The following is an 18,599-nucleotide window of genomic DNA, read 5'->3' on the forward strand; positions in this document are numbered from 1 at the left end:
TTGGGTTCAGGGCGGGGTGGATTTGGGGCATCATTCTCAGCTCCCTGTGCTCTTTCTTGCTGCAGATCCCCCAGAAGAAGATGGTGTGAAGCCAGCCAGCGCAGCTGCTGTGTGCCCAGACCTGAGGAAGGATCATGGCAGCGGCTCAGGGAGCAGGAAGCAGCGTGGCCGGGCCGTCCGGAGCCCCCGCCTCCGTCCCGGGGCACAGCAGCACTCCGGCAGTGGCGGTGTGGGAATGGCAGGACGAATTCGGCCGGTGGAGGCCGTACCGAGGCAACGTGTGCAGCTACATCGAGCAGGTTTTCCAGGCCTCTCAGCAGAAGGGCCGGCGATCGGGGTCGGGCCTCGTCAGCAGCATCCCGTTGGGACACGCGGATGCCGTCTTGGCCCCCTACGTCATCGACATCCCAAGCCTGACGCAGTTCCGACAGGACACAGGTAAGGGAGCTCCCCTCCCGCGCCGGGATTTCGGCAGGGCTGCTCGTGTGCTCGGGGAGAGGTGGGGCAGGAGAGCCCTGCGAAGCTCTGCTGCTGCTGCAGGTGGTTATTTGCTGGCTGGCACGTCTGCTGCTCTCCCGGCGCTGCCTGCCACCCAGCACGTGAGCGAATCGGCGTTGGGAATCCGCGGGGCTGTGCCGGGCAGGCGGAGGTGACTTCCCGAGGAGCCTCGTCGCCAAGACCTTTGGAGCTCAGACTCGGGAGGCAGAGCCCTCAGAGCTGGCAACTTTCTTCCCGCCCCCCCCCCCACCCGCACCCGTCGAAGACCACCGGCACAAAAAGGCCTTTCTGCGACTCCGACCCTCCCGCCTGCGTCCCTTGTTCCCCGTGCGGTGGGAGTGCCAGCTGCTTTACCTTGGCACGCCGCCCTGCGCAAGCTGCTCCGCGAAAGCCTGCAGCCCCCGCACGCCGCCGCGATGCTGCCGCAGAATATTTCCCCCCCCACCCCCGCTGCGGTCCCAGGCTTGCTCGCTTCCTCCCGGGGAGGCGGGGGTGGGTTGGTCCTAATTGCAGCTCTAAGGCCTAATTTTCACTTTCGTCTTGACTCTCCTGAGGTCACTGAGGCTGAGAATGTGCCGAGGTGACTCCTGTCCTCTCTTGCTCCAGCTGTGCCGAGCAGCTGTAGCTTAGGAAGCAGGGACAGGGTGCATGCTCTCCTCTCCTGAAAATCCAGGAAGATTCTGCGTTACGCACCCCAGACCAACAGAAAATTCTCCGTGCATCAGTTTTTCCCCCTTTTGCCAGCTCCTCTCCCATCACCCTAGGACGCAGGCAGCTTTTTACCGCGCTGCCCAAACCTCCCGCCAAGCTTCAGAGGTTGGCAGCGCGCGGGCTTCTCGCCAACTGAGGCAAGAAGCGAGCAGTGCCTTGAATCAACTGCGGGATCGGACAGTGCCTGCAGGAAAGGGAAGTGGTTGGAGTGGCGAGCGCTCATCGCAGCTGCATCCGTGTTTTTGTTGGAGCTTCAGTGCTTACCGGTGACCTCGAGGTTAGTTTTTCCTAGGACAGTGCCGGGTGAGGAGCTCTCTTAGGTGAGTGTGCTCACAGCTCTGGCTCGGCATGGCCTGGAAGCCCTGCTAGGGCTGGGGCTTCCAGGAATATAGCATGGGTCACGAGAACTGACACCAGCGGCTGTTCCTTGCGTTCTTAATGCCAGCCTGGTGAAGGAACCTTGCGGCTGGTGCTCCATCCAGCACCTGGGCAGCGATCCTCCAGGCCACAGCCCGGCTTGGTGAGGTTGAGATCTCAGCCTTGGGGGGCTGGAAGAGGTGTCCCGGTGTGAAAGGGACATCCTTGTCCTTCCTCATGGCTGCAGCTGTCCCTCTACGGATGTCCCGCATCTTTTCAGTCCCTTGAGAAAGATCTCAAAACACCTAGCAGCGCTGGCCGCTGGGGGATGGTTTGGATTTAGTCTGGGGAGCGGCACGGCGTGGATTTGGAAATGATGCTGGATGACGTGACCTCCTCTTTCCTTGGACGAGATCTGCGGCAGGCTTCAATACCAAACGGGCCGATTGTGCTGCCCAGCTCCCCCGCAGGGTTCCCCACCGATTTGGAGGGGTGCTGAGCAGAGCGGCCAGGTCTGTGAGCTCCCCTCCGTGCATAACTGTTCCGACGCGCTCTTCGGCGCGACTGTTGAAAATGCTCTGATATCCCCGTTTTATGGCCCAGTTCTAAGCAAAGCCTTTTCTCTCTGCAGGGCCCTGCCTTAAACACGAGCCTTCCCGAGCGAGCAGCCAGCTGACCTTTGTCATGTGCTGGAGAAAAGAATCCCTGCAGGAAACATCCCCATGAAAAATCTTTAAACAGAGCAAAAAAAAAAAAAATAGGCTGTTGTATTCTGCTCATTAGCTGCTAGACAGACAAACGGGCTCTTCAAAGGAAGCCAGGGAGAATAACAGGAAGGCAGTGTTAACGGGGCCACGTCCCACCGACGGGGAGCGACAGCTGTGCAGGGGGGTCTCGGGGGCAGGATTAGCCTTCAGCTGCTGCTCTGGGCAGATGAGCTGGGAGCGAGGTGAGGCGGCAGCAGGAGCTGTCCCCTCGCCACAGCTGTTTGCCCGCCCGGGAGAGGAATGCCAGCTTCCCTGCCAGCCCCGGGGGAAGGGGGACGTTTCCCAAGAAGCACATGCCTCCGCTCTCGTTGTGGACTCCTCGCGGCTCCTCTTCCCGCTGCTGTTTGGAGGTCTTAAAAGTTACAGGTGCCCCGCGAGCACCTGGCGTCCTCCCCGTGCTGCTCCCAGCTTCTGACCGGCCAGCGGGGCCGGGACTGCCTGGCCGATCCGTGAGTCCTGCTGGGCTTTCTGGCACCTTGCTTTGCCCGTGGTGCTCTCCTCTCCGCTGGGAGCGCGTTCCCAGCACTCGCCTCTAAACGCAGCGCTGTTCTCACTGTCCCGCTTCCAGCCCCCATCACCCCCAGACTTCCCCCTGCTCAGGTCTCCCCCGGGCATGCTGTGCCTGGTGAGGCCGCAGACCCGGGCACCCGGTGGTTAGTGCGTCTCCAGCACTTGGCAGGGCTCGGTTGCTGGCTCGGAGCAGTTGTTGCTCGAGTTTGCCCTTGGCCGTGCTCTCTGCTTTCCCCTGCAAAGCGCTGGTTGCTGCCTGGGGAAGGTCGGCTCGGGTCTGCTGGCGCCTTCCACCCCGCTGGCACCTTCCACCCCGACTTCTGCCGGAGCGAGGTCTCGTCCCACGCGAGTCTCTGGGCCCTGGGGCTGAGCTCTCAGCCTTCAGCCTGCAGGTGAGGTGAGGTGCCCACAGGGCCGCGGGCAGCGTCCCGGGGCCGCTCTCTGCGGGGTCACGGTGCAGGTACTCGTTTGTAGGTGTGCCCTCTGTCACCTCCATGCCTGGAGTTCAGGGTCATAGCCCTCATGACAGCTTCAGGGGCTTTGTTTTTGTTTTTCCCCCTCTTGGCGCTCTTCTTCTCCGAGCTCCTCCTTTGTCCTGAAGACTCCCTGCGTTCCTGCGTCCCCAGCCTTGCCCCGTGGTGTCCCCGCTCCTCTCCGTGCAGAGGGCTGCCGAGGATTTTCCCAGCAGGAGCAGTTTTGCCCCTGCTGCAGGAACCTGGTTTTGCAGAGGTGAGGGCTTCTGTCCTGTTGGGCGGCTCACCTCCTCCTCCTGCTGCCTCCTGCTTTTATAGAGCAGCCGAGCGTGAAGTCACCCCGGAGAGCCGGGCTTCCAGGGGGTTTCGAGCTCGTGCTGCTGCTGTAGAGCAGCCTCGCAACAGCAGCGTGTCTGCTTTCATTCCTCGTCCTTTGTGCGAACAGCTGCTCTCTGCAGCTTCCAGATCACTTTGCTGGCTTTTCCTCCCTGCTCCTGCTCTGCTGCCCGGCAGGCAGGAGCCTGGAGAAGCTGGCCCTGTCCTTCCCCTCTCTGACGTCCTTGTCTTGCCCTTGTGGGACTTCACCCACTCCCCAGACCCTCGCACAGCAGCGGCAGGTAGGCGTTCAGCCCCTCAAGTGTTTCTGCAGAGCGCGCTCTGACGGTGTCACGTCTCTATAGTTACTCTGTTGTCAAGGCTGTGGGAGGTTTTTTTACCAGATCTGAGCCTCAGCCTGATTTTATTTTTTTTTTAACGTCAGCGAAGCATCTGTGATCGCTGCGCCGTTGTGCTTGGGTGTGTCGGGGTCCGGATCCTCTCCCCTTCCCTCCCTTCCTCCCCGCAGCGTTTGAACCCGCTGCCAGCCCGCAATCAGATCTGGCCGAGGGACAGAGGGCTCGGAGGCGTTGCGTTTCTCTGAGCTCATCCCGTGCCGGGATGAGAAAGTCCATTCGTGCCTCCAGTTAGCCACCGCAGCCCGGTGTAGGAACGAGTCACGGAAGGAGACCCCCCCCCGACTTCTCCGCTCACGCTGACTTTCCCCTCTCCCCCCAGGGACGATGCGGGCGGTCCGCAGGCACCTCTTCCCCGGGAGCTCGGCGGCGGGGCAGGGCATCGTCTGGGAGTGGCAGAACGACGAAGGCGGCTGGTCCCCCTACGAGATGAGCGTCTGCGAGGTCCTGGAGCAGGCCCGTGCCACCAACCACCAGCGGGTCGATCTCGCGCCCTTCGGCTACAACTACGACGTCGACCTGGTGGCCCAGGTCCAGACCAACAAGACCACGAGGTTCCGCCGCAGCGTGCAGCGGCGCTTGGACTCCCCATACCCGGTGACGTCCGCCTCGGCCCCCGGCCACGCGGGGCTGGGTTGCTCGTGCCAGCAGTGCTGGCTCAACGGGGGGACTGGCCCCATCACCACGCGGTCCCGGCACTCCGTGACAAACTTCCCCAACTCCTCCGCCACGCACCAGGTTTCCGGCAGGACGACGTCCGCGACTTCTGCCGGCGTGGGCTTTGTGCCCTACAACAAACCGACTTTGTCGGCGGCGAGGTCGACGCCGAGACTCAACGCGCAGAGCACCTGGGCTTTGCCTCAAGCTGGGGGCCCCAGCACGGGACTGTCTGCGCCGAATGGAGTCAGGTACAGCCCCCAGTTCGCCTTTAAATGCTGCGTGCGTGCCCGAGAGCCCCGCTGTGCTCAGGTCTTCGTTTAGGAGCCTCTCTGTCCCAGGGGACCGCACAAGGGTCTTCTCCCTACGAGGGAGATCTTCGTGCCTTTGTGTCCGATGGATGAGGAAGCTTCCCCTCTGCTTTCTCTCTTCTCCCACTCAAAATTATTCCCTGTCAGCTGTGAAAGTCCCCCGAGCCGCTGGGGGAAGTAGTCAGGTGGAGATACTAGAGGCTAGAGGAAATGCAGGTGGTTGGTAGCGCTTCTGTCCGTCTGAAAGCAATTTTGAGGGGAGACCGAGCAAATGAAAAGGGGATTTGTGAACATTCCTATTTAATTCAAAACGCACGGCAAATGTGGAGTGGAAAACTGCCCCGTTCAAAGCTCTTCCCCCTCAAGGAGTTCCTGCAGGACTCGCTGCATGTGGCCGAGACCTCCCACGTTCTCTGACACAATTAGGAAGTCCACATTTGACATCTCTAATGAGAACAAAGAGGGGACAAGGGTGCTGTGGGGCTTCACTGCCACGCTAGAGGCCCTGAAGCACGCACGCATCTCGCAGCACAGGATTTTAGCTCCTGCTGGCAAGCGGCTGGAGCCGAAGGAGGGCTGTGTCTGCACCGTGCTGCTGTGGGAGGCAGGGCTTTGGTTCTCCCCGGGCCTTTGGGTGCTGCGAGCTAAAAGAAAAGCGACATCTCCTGGGCTCACCCTGCGGCCCCGCTCCTCTCCTCTGTGTGGGCTGCTTGGGGGGGCTGCTGCGTGTTACCCCGGGGGCAGCAGCTCCAGCCGGCGCTGTCAGCGTCTCCCTTGCAGAGTGGCCCTTCCCTCCACCTCGTAGGGGCAGCCTCTGTAACCCAAACCAAGCAGGATATTCACTAAGAGGCTTTCAGTCTTAACTCTTTCTGCACGCAGGGCTTTTTCTAGCTCAAGGCTTTTGGGGTCTGTCTTATTCCCAAGAGCTGGTGATAACGCATGTGCTGGGCATCTCTCAGCTACAGTAACGTCAACCTGAGGCCGCACTGAGGGCTCTCTGGTTGTAAACCACCGTCAGGGTGTAGAGCGGTGCGCACGCTTTGCTAGAAATAAGTCAGGCGCTGCAACGCTGAGCATCTGAGAAACTCGAGGCAAACTTGTCAGGGTTGATTTACCTGTCCAAGCCAGCCCAAGGAGATGCGCAGATAAGAGATCAGAAGGGCGGTGGAAGCTCATTCCGCTAATTGCATGCGGCACAAGTTTATTTTGAACCTCGTTTGTATCTTGAGCAAGGAAGCTCCCTTGATGAGTCTCTCTCCTTGGAGATCTTCAAAAGCCGAGGACAGGACCTGTGCAAGAAGCTCCCGGTGGCCGTGCTTGGCCAGGGCGTTGGACCAGATGGCCTGCAGAGCTCCCGGCCACGCTGTACCTCTCTGTCTGATCTTCAGGTGGTTTTCTCAGCACGACAGGCCTTTCCCTCTCGGGGGTGATCTGAATACAGCGACTTCCCACACCTCGTTCTTCTTTCTCACGGTGCTCCCTTTGCACCTGGTGACTGTGCACGGCATCTCGTGCATCCGCGGTGTTTCTCTGCTCCCCTCACCCTTGGACGGGGCGCAGAACCGGAGCTCAGCACCGAGCAGGGCTCTTGCTGCCTCCCGCAGCAGCTGCCAAACCCCGCTTCTTGCAGGGTTGGTGCGCGGTGCTGTCACCCTGCCTGGGGCCGGCGTCTGTCCCCAGAGCATAAACACCCGTGTGGCTTGCAGAGTGACTCTTGGGGTGGGAAGAGCTGGCCAAAACGAGAGCAAAATGCTGCTGTGGTTGCCCTGCAAGGCTCTGGCTGGAGCCGATAAGACGCTGTGGTGCCCTGCTGGGTGCTGAGCGGGGAGCTGGAGTCCTGCAGCGTTACCTTCCCACGGGCTCTGTCCTTTGCCCTGCCAGACAAATGCATGTGGGGGGACGATCTCAGTCTTCCAGTGCCGTTCCGGTACGTGGAGGGGACTCGGCGCCAGCTCGAGATGGCTCTTCCCCTTTCTTTCCATGCCGTGAGCTGGAAATACTGCGGGGCCGGTGTGATTGCTCTTGGCTGGGGTTACTTTCCCAGGCTCGTGGAGCCGTGTTCCAGCAGAAAATACCCTCATTTCTGTGAATTAGGGGAAACCTGAGTAGCACGCTCTAACAATGTGTTTCATTTAATTCCGAAGCCCGGAACATTCCGGAGTTATTGTATCCACTGGGTTCTCTGCCTTTCCCCCTCGGCTGCGCTCCTTGGGCTGCCTCGTTCCTCTCCCATTGCTCCTCGCTGCATGGGGAGCTTTGTGGCTATGGAGGCGAGGCGCTAATTATCCTGCGCTAATTACTCCAGGGAGGGTTTGCATCTGTGTCCAGCGTGCAGCTTTGCTGGGGTTCCTCCTGGCTGGGACGCGCAGGCCCTGCGGCCGGTGCTCGGGCGCAGAGCTGGCAGCGGGGCCACATCCCAGCGGCGTGAGCCCCGCGCGGGGCCAAAACCTTGTCCCGGGGCCTCGGGGCTGCGTGGGCTGGCCCTGGAAGCGGCTGTCTGGCTGCCAGCACCTCCGGCTGCCTGGGAATGGCAGCGAAATGGCAGCTAGCCCCCTTCCAGCCCCGGGGCTCCGAGAAGAGAAGGGGGACTTGTGGTCTGGAAGGACGCCTGCACAGGAGCCTCGTGGCACTGAGCTGCTGCCGCTGCTCCTTGGCCCTCGCCGCAGCTCGCACAAGCGTTCATCGGCAGAGCAAGGCCTGGGCTGCGGGGAAGGGAGCAGCGGGGTTGGATGGGGATTCTCCAGTGTCTAATAGAGGTTGCGCTGTGCGTGCCCCGCAGCACCCCTGGCAGGCTGCTGGCTGTTACAGAACCGCTCGTCATCGCAGGGCTGCCCCAGCCCCTGCCTCGCTGGAGCTGAGCTGTTCCTGGCGGCTCAAATGCTACTGGAAACGGAAAGACAGGGCAGTTATACACCCCAGGTTATACACACCTGGTTAAATACACCCAGTTCAGGAGGAAGCACGGCAGAAAATGGCAGCACAGAAGAAAACCTCTCTCCTGCAGGCCTCGGAAAGAGGTGTAGTTCCTCCTGGAAAGCTGCCTGCCTCCCTGGGTGGCTGTGACAGTTATTCCCAAGGTGCAGGCGGGCATAGCCCCCGGGGCAGGCGGCACGGGCATGTCTGAGCCGCGGCAGCGCCAGGAAGCGTTTCCCGCTTGCTTCGGGCTGGGGCACGGGTGCAGGGGTGAGAGAGGGTGGAGCTGGGGCACTGCAAGCTGCGGCTTCAATTCCCCCTGCTCTCAGGGGGGTCAAAGTCTGCGAAACCCAGCGAGGAGCGTCGCCTGGAGCGAGCCGAGGCCCAAGCAGACGTTAATACGTTAGCAGCGGAGCCAAGAATGTTAAGTAAATGTGGGCAGGTTGTTTTGCCTCTTGGTGCCTTGGTTTCCTCCCGTGTGTTAAAGGCCGATAATGAACCCGGCCACCTCCACGGGCCGCGCTGAGAGCCGCAGACGGAGCGTGCCGCAGGGGGGGCCGTGCCTGCAGCAGCGAGCAGCACCCCGCTGCGTGCGGCTCCCCGCGCTCCGGCCACCTCTGGGTGCTGCTCAGCTCCCCACCCCCCCGGGGGGGCTCCTTGCAGAGAAGGGCACTGCTGAGGGGTGTCCTGCTTGGCACGAGGGCAAGGAAAGCTGCAGGAGGCGGTTTGGGGGGAATAAATTCGTGCCCCAGCCAGGAGAGTCCCTGCAGTAGCTCTCTTGGCTGGTCTGGGCGCGCGTGGCCGTGGGTGCCCGTCCAGCTCCGCCTGCAGATAAGGCAGGGGGCTCGGGTTGGGGAAATTTTATTGAAAAGCATTGGGAGGGGTGTCTTGGGGCTGGGGAGGGAAGCTTTGTAGTGTTAGGGTGCTCTTTGGAAGTGCCACAGCCCCACGTCTCCCGTGTGCTCAGCACGCTGTCAGATCAGATGCACCCCAGGGACCAGACCCCAGGCAGGGTGTTTCCTCCTCCTCCTCACCCTTCAGCTCTTGCCCACCAGCAGAACAGCGGGCTGCTCGGCTCCAGCAGACCGTGGGGGTCTCTGCCACCCCCGGCCCTCGGCAGGCCCATTGTGACTCGTCCCCAGCCCTTTGTCGCTCCTCATCCTGGTGCTGGGAGCGAGCCCCATGGATCGACGCGGCTGCGTGCAGCGCAAGAAAAGGTCCCTGGGGCGTGGGGCCTTGGTCTAGGTCCTGATGTCTTCTTCAAAACGAAGGGAAGGGAGAAGCTCTTGTGTGGCCACTGTTAGCCTCCCAGGAGGTTTTCCATGGAAGGGGTTAGACCCCTGGGCACACGTGTGTGAATCTGAGGCAGGGCAGGACCTGGGGGAAGCGTTGGCTGCTTGTTCAGAGGGTACAAAGGCACCGGGGCACAGGAAAATGCGGCTTTTGGAGGGGAGAGAAGGAAGAATGGGCTCTGTTGGGAAGGGGGAGAGTTGATAGGGACTTTTCCATTCCTGCCCCGTGAGGAAATCACGTATGGGGCTGTTCAGCTCGGATCTGGCCACCGAGTGCCACTTCTCCGGTCTTGCAGCTCATTGCCTCACCGGTGCTGCAGCACCTGAGCGTCTGGGAAAGCAACAAGTTGCCATGCTTTGCTTACGGGATCCACTGACGGCAACCTGACTTCGCCAGGAATTTCTCACTGGATCTGTGAGGACGGTGTCTTGCTGTGCGCCCCTTTCCCCACAGCCTACGACCCCCCGGTACCGACGGCACTGAGCAAGGGGGCGAGCAGGGCCCGCAGGGCATGGCGGGACGAAATCAGCCCGGGGAGGAGTCGGTACCGGCAGAAAAATCCGAGATTTCAGGCGCTGACTTCCAGGTGCTACAAGCACAGCTGGAACATTTGGCTTGGTGTCACGGGTACCGCCAGGTGGAATTCCATCTGTGGGCAGCAGAGGTGGTGGGAGCTGATGCGGTGGCGGACACCCAGCCCCTCTCTGCGTGGCAGTACTTGTTCTGGCAGTGCTGCTCTCCCAACCTCCCCTACCAGAGCCCTCCCCAGCCTGCCGGGGCCGCTGCCCCCGTAGCCGAGCCTACAAATCGGCGGCACCGCTCCCAAAAAGCCGTGGCGGTGCCGGAGCGCCTCGGGTCTAAGCTGATGGACTACTCGCAGGCAGCTCGTGCTGCTGGCGAGGCTGCTCAGGTGCAAGGCACCGCACGTGTGAGACTGCCGTGGCAATACCCTTTGTTACCTCTTCCCCTTCCTCCAAAAAAACCCTCTTCAGGCCTGGAGGAGCATTTCTGCCCCTTCTGCGGCGTGGCGGTGCTTCTTCCTCCCACGCGCCGCGGCTTCGAACCTGCCGGGGCAGCGAGGCGGCCGAGGCACCGCGGAGCAGCGTGAGTTTCCCTCGGTTTCACCAGGGATTTCCGCGGCTGTAAGAGAAACGGCAGCACGTGGCAGCCCGGCCGGCGCGTTCCCGCATGGGTTGGCACGTCCTGCGGCCTCGCTCGCTGAGCTGCTGCTGAGCCACGTGAAATAAAAAGGATTTGGGTCCTGCGTCGTAAATCCCTGCGCTCCGGCCCTTCTGTGCGCCCCTGGGTGAACCCCCACTGAGGATTCAGCCCTGTCCGTGCCCTGCTGTGTTTTCTTTGCTTGCTTTTCCGTGGGGAAGGGGAAACGAAGGCACCCCCGGTGGCTGCTGCAACTTGGGGGGGTGACAGCAAAGCACAAATCCTTCGGTGTCTGGGCTGGGGGTGCCCAGACCCCGCGGTGCTTCTGCTGGGGGGAGCACAGCAGGAGGGAAAACGGAGGGGAGAAAAAAATCCGTGAGAAAGAGCGATGAAAAGCTGAATGAAGAAAAAGGTCGCAAAGAGGGGACACGGCGCCTGCTTCAAAGCCCCCCAAAAGCGAGGGGAGGATTTGCCAGCAGGGTTCGAGCCGGGCTGCGGTGAGAGCAGCCCGTTGCATCATTTGAAAACGTTGCAAAATGAGGGGCAAGCGAGGGGAAACCACAGCCTTTGAGAGAGGGAAGGGAAACCTCCGCAGCCCGGAGGACCTCTTAAAGGTCTGGAGGCCCCAGTCCCGTGCGGCCAGGCTGTCAGAGCAGCGCCAAGCCCGGGGTGCTGCCTTCTTCAGGAGCTCGGCACCTGCGCAGGGACCTGCTCCGAGCGGCGGCAGGTAGGGGAGGTGGGGATGTGTCGCTGCTGAACCTCGGGAGGCCGAGGAGAGGGACCTACCTCTGTCCTTGGGGCTGTTTTGGGCACGGTGGCAGCTTCTGGAGAGGGCTAGGTTCCCAGAGACAGCGGGTGGCGTTTGGCAGCTTGGCGACCTGCTGTCCTACGAAGCTGGCCGGGGTTGGCGTAACTGGGGCTGGCGTGGGGAGTCTGGAGGTGGTCATCTGAAGGCACTGGGAAGTAACTGCAGCTGGTGGGCCTGAGCTGCCAGCTCTGGGAAACACCATCAGAGCAAGTTAGGAACCTGAAAGGGATGTTACAGCATCTGCACTGATTTTCAAGGAAAGAAGGGTACCAAACTCTTCCAAATCTCTTTCAGCCCTTCCTCCCTCCTTCCTACATCTTGCAGTAACCCCGTGGACAGGCAGTGAGAGTCAGGACTTGGTTCTGCTCAAGGACCAGCTGCACGTGCTCAAGTGCTTGGCTTGAGCTTTCTCTGCCTCGGTTTCCCCACGTGCAGAGCTGTTGGGTGGTGCAGCTCACTTCCTCCAGTCCCCACAGCTGCAGCATCTCACATAGCATCAGGGCTTGAGCTTTGGGGAGTGTTTTTTCTTCTGGCCATCATAACAGGCTGACAGAGCAAGTCACCAGGAAGGTTTAAGGTTATTTGCTCTGTTCTGGTAGCTCCTGGCTGCACGCTCACGCCAGGGACCTGCACATAGCACAGACTCATCATGCTCAGGACAAGGCTGCAGGGAAATAAACCTCCATAGCTCTGGCTGGGGGGGCTCCTTAAATACAGCAGCCGGACCAGTGGGTGAAGGATGTGTGGGTGGGGGGTCCCAGATGAGGCTCATCTGGGCGATTAGAGCCCATTGATATACCCAGGGCCTGGGGGGCATTGAATTGGTGCTGGTGTGTGCAGTGGTTGAGCTGTGCTGGTTGATGTCTCTGTCTTTCTGCTCTCTCTCCAGCGCCCTGAGCCTGCCGGTCAAGATGTCCAAACCCAGCAAAGTGAACCAGGCTTTGGCAGGTAACAGTTCTCTTCTGCTTTATCTGCTTTCTCCTTAGGGTTATGTGAGCAAGTGCTCTACTTTCCCATAGTGTGTGTTTTTTTTATTTTTTAGTTTCCAGCATCTCTGAGATGCCTTTGGCAGTGGAAAAGTTTTAGGCCTAAAGACCAAAAGGTAGAAAAGACAAGCTCGAGAGAGGATGGGAAGGTCAGGCCACAGTAACTGGCTTTCTTACTGGTGCTAGTCCTGAGGCTTTGTGCTCCCATCCCAGCTGAGGTGAGGTCTTGATGCTGCTCAGCACCTGAGGCTGTAGCTCAGCACCTTCCTAATGCAAGAGCAGGATGTATCTGGTGTGCTGTTGGTCTCTGCAGGAGAGAGGGGCAGATGGAGCTTCGTGGGTGAGTCTCTGAAGCACTTTCTGCCCCTGTAGTTTATAAATAGACCATCACAAGCTGGCTTTTGGGGCTGTATTTGGGGCTCGGGTACTTGTTTTCATAGTGTAGGGGAGCACGTGGGCCAGGCTGTGTGCTAGCTGGTGTTTCCTGTTTTTTTTTTTTCCCCTTTGAGAAAGAAAATTGCAGTGCAGGATGGTGCATGGGGTTGTTTTGTGTGATTTTATTGCAGAGGCTCAGGTGGTCATTAGCCTGAAAAATGATTGTGATGCATTGCCTTGGGGAAAGGAAGAGACAGACATTGAACCAGGCATTGTCTGCTGTGGCAGCACAACGCAGGCTTGCTTATAACCATCCAAACCTGTGAATGTGATCCTAAACATCCCTGAGAAGCGTGTCTGGGAGGGATAGGAGTGCCAGTTCTCAACGTGCCACTCTTCAGAGTGGATTTGCCTGTTAAAGGTGAAATGGTGGTGCCTTGAAAACAGCAACTGGTGCTCACAGCTTTTAGTGGTGGTGCTTCCAGCTGGGGGGGCCAAAGCCTCTCGGTGTGTTTGCTGTGTGCTGGCTGCGAGCAGTGGGACTCGGTGCCTGAGGGGCCGGGTGTTCTGCTGGGAGCTGGTGTCTCCCCCATACAAAGATCACCTGTGCACTTGAAACTGTCCTAACCCAGTAACCTGGGGTAGGTGAGTGGGAGAGACCTGGCGTGTGGCATTTTCTGGGGGCTGCTGTACCCATTTCGGACACAACGGAGTATCTATTAACCCTCTCTCTCTCCTCTGCCCATGCATGATCTGCTCAGGTTAGTAGCTCCCTGGGTGCTGAGCTCTGCTCCTGAGCACATGGAGGCAGTTGGGCTCTCCCTCGGACAAAGTGGCCACCACCTCTTGCTAGCCAAGGTGGTGGCGGCCGGTGCCCTTCTAGGTGCCAGGCTCTGCCCTGCCTTGAAACAATCCCCTGGGACTGCTGTTTCTGGTCATCCAGTGCTAAAACCACGGTGGAGACCGCGCCTCGCAGGTCCCTAACACCAAGCAGGCAGCACGCAGGCCATCTCCCTGTCGGCAGGTCAGTCTTTGTGGTAATGAGGTGTAGGGCCGAGCTCAGACCTTGCCTAGATGGATGACCTGAGCAGGGCTCACCTTGCTTATGAAAGCTCGCTTTCATCCCCCGGCTATTAGCACTGGCTGTGTAATTAGTTCCTTAATCGCATAAAGGTAAATACAGCAAAGAACCGGAGAGCCCTGCTGAATCCCAGCTGCGTTAGTACTGTTAACCGTGACCTCGTTCTGGATGTGCAAGTCTTTCTCTTCTCTTGGAAGAGGTGAACATGCACAGTCCTTGTGTAGTGCTATGTTTAGACCTAAAAGGCTGCCAAAGAGCTCGGTGGAATCACCCACTTGGCACCATTTAAACCAGAATGAGAAGGCGAAGCTGGTAATCGGCTCTGCTCTTGTGGGAGGCTGGGGATGCAAAGGACGAGAACGGTTCTTCCTCGGATCTGAAGCCCCCCATGAGGTGTGCTGAGTTGCAGAGGGGCTGCTACAGGCTGGGCTGAGGGCTCAGTGCATCACCTGCCCCCAGGGACAGCATCTCCTTCGGGTCTGAGCCTGTTGGGCATGGCTCTGGTCAGCCCTGGGTTGCTCCCTGCCAGGTGTAACAGATGTTGGAGCTGCAAGGGAGGAGAAAAATCTGAATTTGTCTCCATTTAAAATGGAGTAGAAGCAGAGGGAAGATCTGGATGAGTTAATTAGCGAGTGAAAGGAAAATACATGTCTGGGAATGATTATGGTGAAAAGCAAGCAGTGAGGTTGTGGTAACAAGGCCAAATTTTACTGGGATTTTTGTTGGCTGGGTCTTCAGGCACATCTCCTCCCCCTCTGTGCTCTGCTCTCTGCTTCTAGGACCTCTTCTGGGAAGTGCTGTCTTGTTCATATTTCAAATCTGGGGGGTGGTCTTGGCAATGCTTATTCTTGGGGTTATTCTGTGATGTGCAGGCTGGGCCCCCCTTCTTCCCCCAGTCCTGCTGCACGGCTGTGTTCTTCAGCACCAGTGGTGATGCAGGGCAGGCTCCGGTGACATGGGGAGAGGGAGGTCCCAGGTGTGACCCGAGAAGGGTTTTATTCTGCATGTCTTACAGCCTTCGGTCTCCATCCTGAGGTGCTTCTCAGCAGCATTGGTTCTTGGTTGAAGCAGGAGAAGCAAACCCCCTAAACTGTGCTGACGCTCTCCAGAAATGCTCCAGATGTGTATGAGTGCAGGAGGCGGCTCTGGATAACCAGGAGCTGGGGAGTCCTGGTGGTCTGAAGGAAGCGGGCTGTGTGTGATGGGTGCCTGGGGATTTGGGTGAGGAATTCGTAACTCTGCAGCCCCACACCTTCCAGCAGCACAGCTCCAGAGCCCAGAAATCGTGAAGCTGGCTTAAACTTCCATATAAAATCAGGCTTTGTCCTGACTTTGTTACCTTCTTGCTTCAAGGTGCGTGTGGAAACTTGTCTCCCCCACCCCCCAAATTGTGCTAGTACAGAGAAATGCCAGAGGAGAGGTCTCAGCAAACTGCTAAACCATGGTGTTGGTGTTTAAGGCTCAGCTGGGCTAAATCTGGGGGGAACAACCTAGTTCGGGTGTGCCTCGTGGCTGCCTGGGGGACTGGGTGCTCGTATGGAGCCCCTTCTAGGATTGGGAGACAAAAGGCTGGAAGTGAGCTTTGTGTTAAATTAAGCTGAGCGTTTCTTAAGTTTCTTATTAACACGGTTTCTCATTAACATGGTTCCTAGAGCTGGGATGTTTGGGGATATACTCACCGTAGAAACTTTGATGGGTATAATTGTGCAAATTCTCAGTGCTTCTCTCTGAGACATCAGGTTATTTGAAGGCAAGCTCTGCCCTTCCTTCCACCTGCTTAAATCTCGAGCTGGAACAAAGCACACACGAGTCTGAGGTCTGTAAACACAGCTCAGCAGCCAGAATGGTGACTGCAGGGGCACGTAGGGCTGGATGTGTGAGTAAGAGCCTGGTTGAGGCTCACGGCGTTATGTAAGGGTGCTTTCCCTGTGCTCAGCTTCGGTACAGGATATTACAAAAGCGCCTGACTTCATGGGAGGCTAAGAAAAGCCGGCGGATGTTGTCATAGCTGCAGCAGAAATAATTCCACCCCAAGGAGTCCTACTGACTCCTTGCTGACACTGCACTTGCAGCCAAAGAAATGCTTTGAGGAAGAGAGAAGAGGCAGGGGTGTGTGTGTGTGCCTATTGCACATGGGCAGGAACAGATGAGGTGCCAAAGCATGCTTTGCAAGGCTCTTCGCCTCTCCTCTCTGCCTCTGCAGTGCTGGCAGGGAAGAGACCAGTGGTCAGTGGAAGGTCTGAACACATTAATGAATATTTTGTGAGCTCCAGGGGCGGCCGGCGAGCAGCAGGAGCTCTTGCTGGAACACAAAAGCTTGCCCAGACCAAGCCTTCGATGCCTATTTTGTTGCAGCGTGGCCCTTGTGTCTTCAAGTGGGAATTTAGCCAGGGCCAAACTTGTTCCTGACCCAAATCCACTGTCTGTGGCTGCTGAATTAAAACTGTCCGTGGGTCAGAAGTGGAGAATCAGCCGGCAGGTGTGGTGTGCCTCCGGTGCGCTGCCCTGTAAGGCTTGGGTGCGGGGGGGATCCCTCGCGGGTGACTCTTGTCACCAGACTCGTGGGAGGCTTGCTAGATGCTGAGACTTCCAATATTGTATTAGCACTCTGAAGGAGGAATCACTGCTGCGTGGTGAGATGAGCCAGAAGAGCGGTGTAGCACGGGAACAGCCCCTTTCTGAATGCTCTCTTGATTTGAAGCTGCAGAAGGAGATGATTCACTGTGTGTTTCTGAAGGCAGCAGGAGGTAAAAGCAGAAAATGACCTTTTTTTTTTGCTGGTTTCAGGAGGATGCTTGGCTGGGGGTAGCTCTCCTGGTCCCACGCTTGACCTGCCTGTATGCATGCACGGTGTTGTAGATGCTTTCAACTCATGGAGTGAGAGAGAGCTCCTGAAATAAACATTTATTTCCTTTGCAGTGACTCATGGTGCTGACAGGCAACTTTAGATAAGCTCCTTGGGGATGGGAAGGGCTGTGTTAGCAGGTAACTGAACTCCGAGGTTCTGTGCCTTGTCGTCTTCCCTCAGCCTAACTTCTGAAGGAGACATCTCGTCCTCCAACGTGGAGTCTGAAGTCAGTCTTCCAACCTCTGCATCTGTTTTTTATGGGCTCTGCGTGTTACACCAGCAAGCTGGTATTGATCTCCTCAGCAGAGAGCTCTCACTTTGCATTCGTGGATCAGCCAGCTGCGTGTAGGTGGCCATAACCCCTGCCAGTCTTTGGGCTTGCTCTGCAGATGTCGGTCTGTGTGGTCAGCGCTGGGGAGCGGGTGCTGGAGGCAGCCTCACCTCACCCCTTCCTCCTGCCCCGGGCCGGGGCACGGCGCTTTATGGCCCTGCTGGGGTGAGGCTCCCAAAGACCAAAGTCCCTGCCTGGTGTGCGGGGGGTGGCAGCGTGGAGCTGAGCACTGGGCTTCAGGCACTCGGCTTTGTTCGCTCCCGTTTGTTATGGGAACACTGGGCTGTTGCTCCAGGCTTCCTGGAAGCGATGGAGGACTGCTGGCTTAGTGGGGCCGAGAGCAGGCAGCAGTCCTCTGGTCTGGAGTTCGAGACTTGCAGGAGGTTGTTTTGACTGTGAATCTCGTGGATCTGATGTTCAGCTGGCGTTCGTGCTGTTCACCTGATGCTCATGCTGTCTTGCCCTGATTTTGGGGGCTCTCCTCGGCTGGAGCTGCTGAGAGCAGTGTGGTGCTGCTGGGGCGATGGTTACTCGCTCGGTGTTGGCATCTTCCAAAGGTGCTCCCTGGGAGCAGCACGTTAATCTAGCTCCTCAAAGGTGCTGCGTGGTGTTACCTGCTTCCCTTGGGAAGTACGTGGATGTGCTGTGAGGAGACTCTTCCAAGCTTGTGTTCCTGATCTTCTGGCGCCAGACTTGCCAGGAGCTCTTGGAGGGAGGTGTTTTCTCCTTGGTGCTGAATCACAGACCTCGCAATCAGCAGGCAGGGGCTGGAATTGCTCAAACAACTGCTTCACCTGCTGCTTGTGCATCTTTAACTCTCCTGCTTGTTGTTTTCCTGCCCTGCTTTCCTTCCCCCATAATTTCTGGCACAATTACGTGTGTCTGATGCCTGTTGCCTTGGTGTCAGTTCAGAGAGGAGCTCTCGGTGCTGTGAAGGACTGGCTTTTTGCTGCCTGCAGCTTCCCTCAGACCAGGAGGCGCGTGCTTGGGCGATGTGTCACGGAGCAACCCGGTCTGCTGGCCAAACCAGCTCTGCCAACGGTCCTTGGGTAACCCTGGGCGAACTGCTTCATCTGTGCTCCGTACCCCTTCTTGTGAAATCCTTTCCGTCTCTCTGGAAGTCTTTGGGCCTTATAATGAGAGCTGTACTAAAAGCATCCAACCCTCGGATCAAGAAAGGACTTGGGCAGTTTGTGGGGTGGGACTTGTGCTCGGAGCGCGCGCGAAGCTGGTGCAGGACGCAGTCGGGGCTGCAGGGGGTGGCTCTGCCTGGGGCACTTGCATTGGCTTTGCACAGAGGATTGTTAGTTACAGGGTGTGGGTTCTTAACGCTCTCTTCTGCCTGAAACACGCAACTAGTTAACACTCGCACAAAGCTGGCTGCTTCCTGTCATAACTCCGTTTTTAGTCATGTGTGGGCAAGGCTCCTCATTTTGTCCTGAATAAATGCATTTGCTTTTCTATCTTTTCCCAACCCAGTAGAATACAGGCTTGAAAAGCCTTGGTGACTTTGGTTTTGGCCATGAGCTGCTGCATAGGCATCTGGGGATGCTGGCGGGAATGTCCGTAGTATTAGGAGGTGGTTTTGCACAGGCTGCTCTAAGAGGTAAGCTGGGCTTTCAGGTTGCCTGCTGTCAGTCTGCATCTCTGAATTATTTTTTGGCTGCGCTGATAGCTGCGGCAGGGGGAGGTCTCTTCCTGGAAAAACTGAAGCAGGTGTTCCCCAGAACGTATGTTCAAGAGCAGCGTGCCACCCTACGAGTGTTATGCCTTGTGACTGGCCTGTATTTC

The 18,599-nt window shown here is 58.3% G+C and overlaps 1 protein-coding gene and 2 long non-coding RNA genes across 7 annotated transcripts in view; 2 read left to right on the forward strand and 1 right to left on the reverse strand.

Annotated features, from left to right (window-relative positions):
• DTX2 (deltex E3 ubiquitin ligase 2) overlaps positions 1 to 18,599 on the forward strand; it is a 33,729-nt gene that overhangs the window by 4,830 nt on the left and 10,300 nt on the right. For all 4 annotated transcript variants that reach the window (XM_080563138.1, XM_080563139.1, XM_080563140.1 and 1 more), the window contains exons 2-4: positions 66 to 438; positions 4,370 to 4,955; positions 12,077 to 12,135. In XM_080563138.1, coding sequence (XP_080419264.1) covers positions 135 to 438; positions 4,370 to 4,955; positions 12,077 to 12,135 — 949 coding nt within the window. In that variant the 5' untranslated portion in view covers positions 66 to 134. The remainder of the gene's footprint in view (positions 1 to 65; positions 439 to 4,369; positions 4,956 to 12,076; positions 12,136 to 18,599) is intronic.
• On the forward strand, positions 445 to 3,684 carry LOC308180849. Its single transcript, XR_013941211.1, has 2 exons — positions 445 to 2,078; positions 2,198 to 3,684. It is a non-coding gene; the product is annotated as an uncharacterized lncRNA (long non-coding RNA).
• Positions 8,827 to 12,134, reverse strand: LOC308180848. 2 transcript variants are annotated; one of them, XR_013941209.1, is made up of 2 exons: positions 11,166 to 12,134; positions 8,827 to 10,704 (listed from the first exon to the last, which is right to left on the reverse strand). It is a non-coding gene; the product is annotated as an uncharacterized lncRNA (long non-coding RNA). The 2 variants fall into 2 exon arrangements; XR_013941210.1 differs by having other exon boundaries at positions 8,827 to 10,707.

The sequence above is a fragment of the Anser brachyrhynchus genome, assembly GCF_964034855.1.
Source record: "Anser brachyrhynchus genome assembly, chromosome: 20".
Taxonomy (NCBI): domain Eukaryota; kingdom Metazoa; phylum Chordata; class Aves; order Anseriformes; family Anatidae; genus Anser; species Anser brachyrhynchus.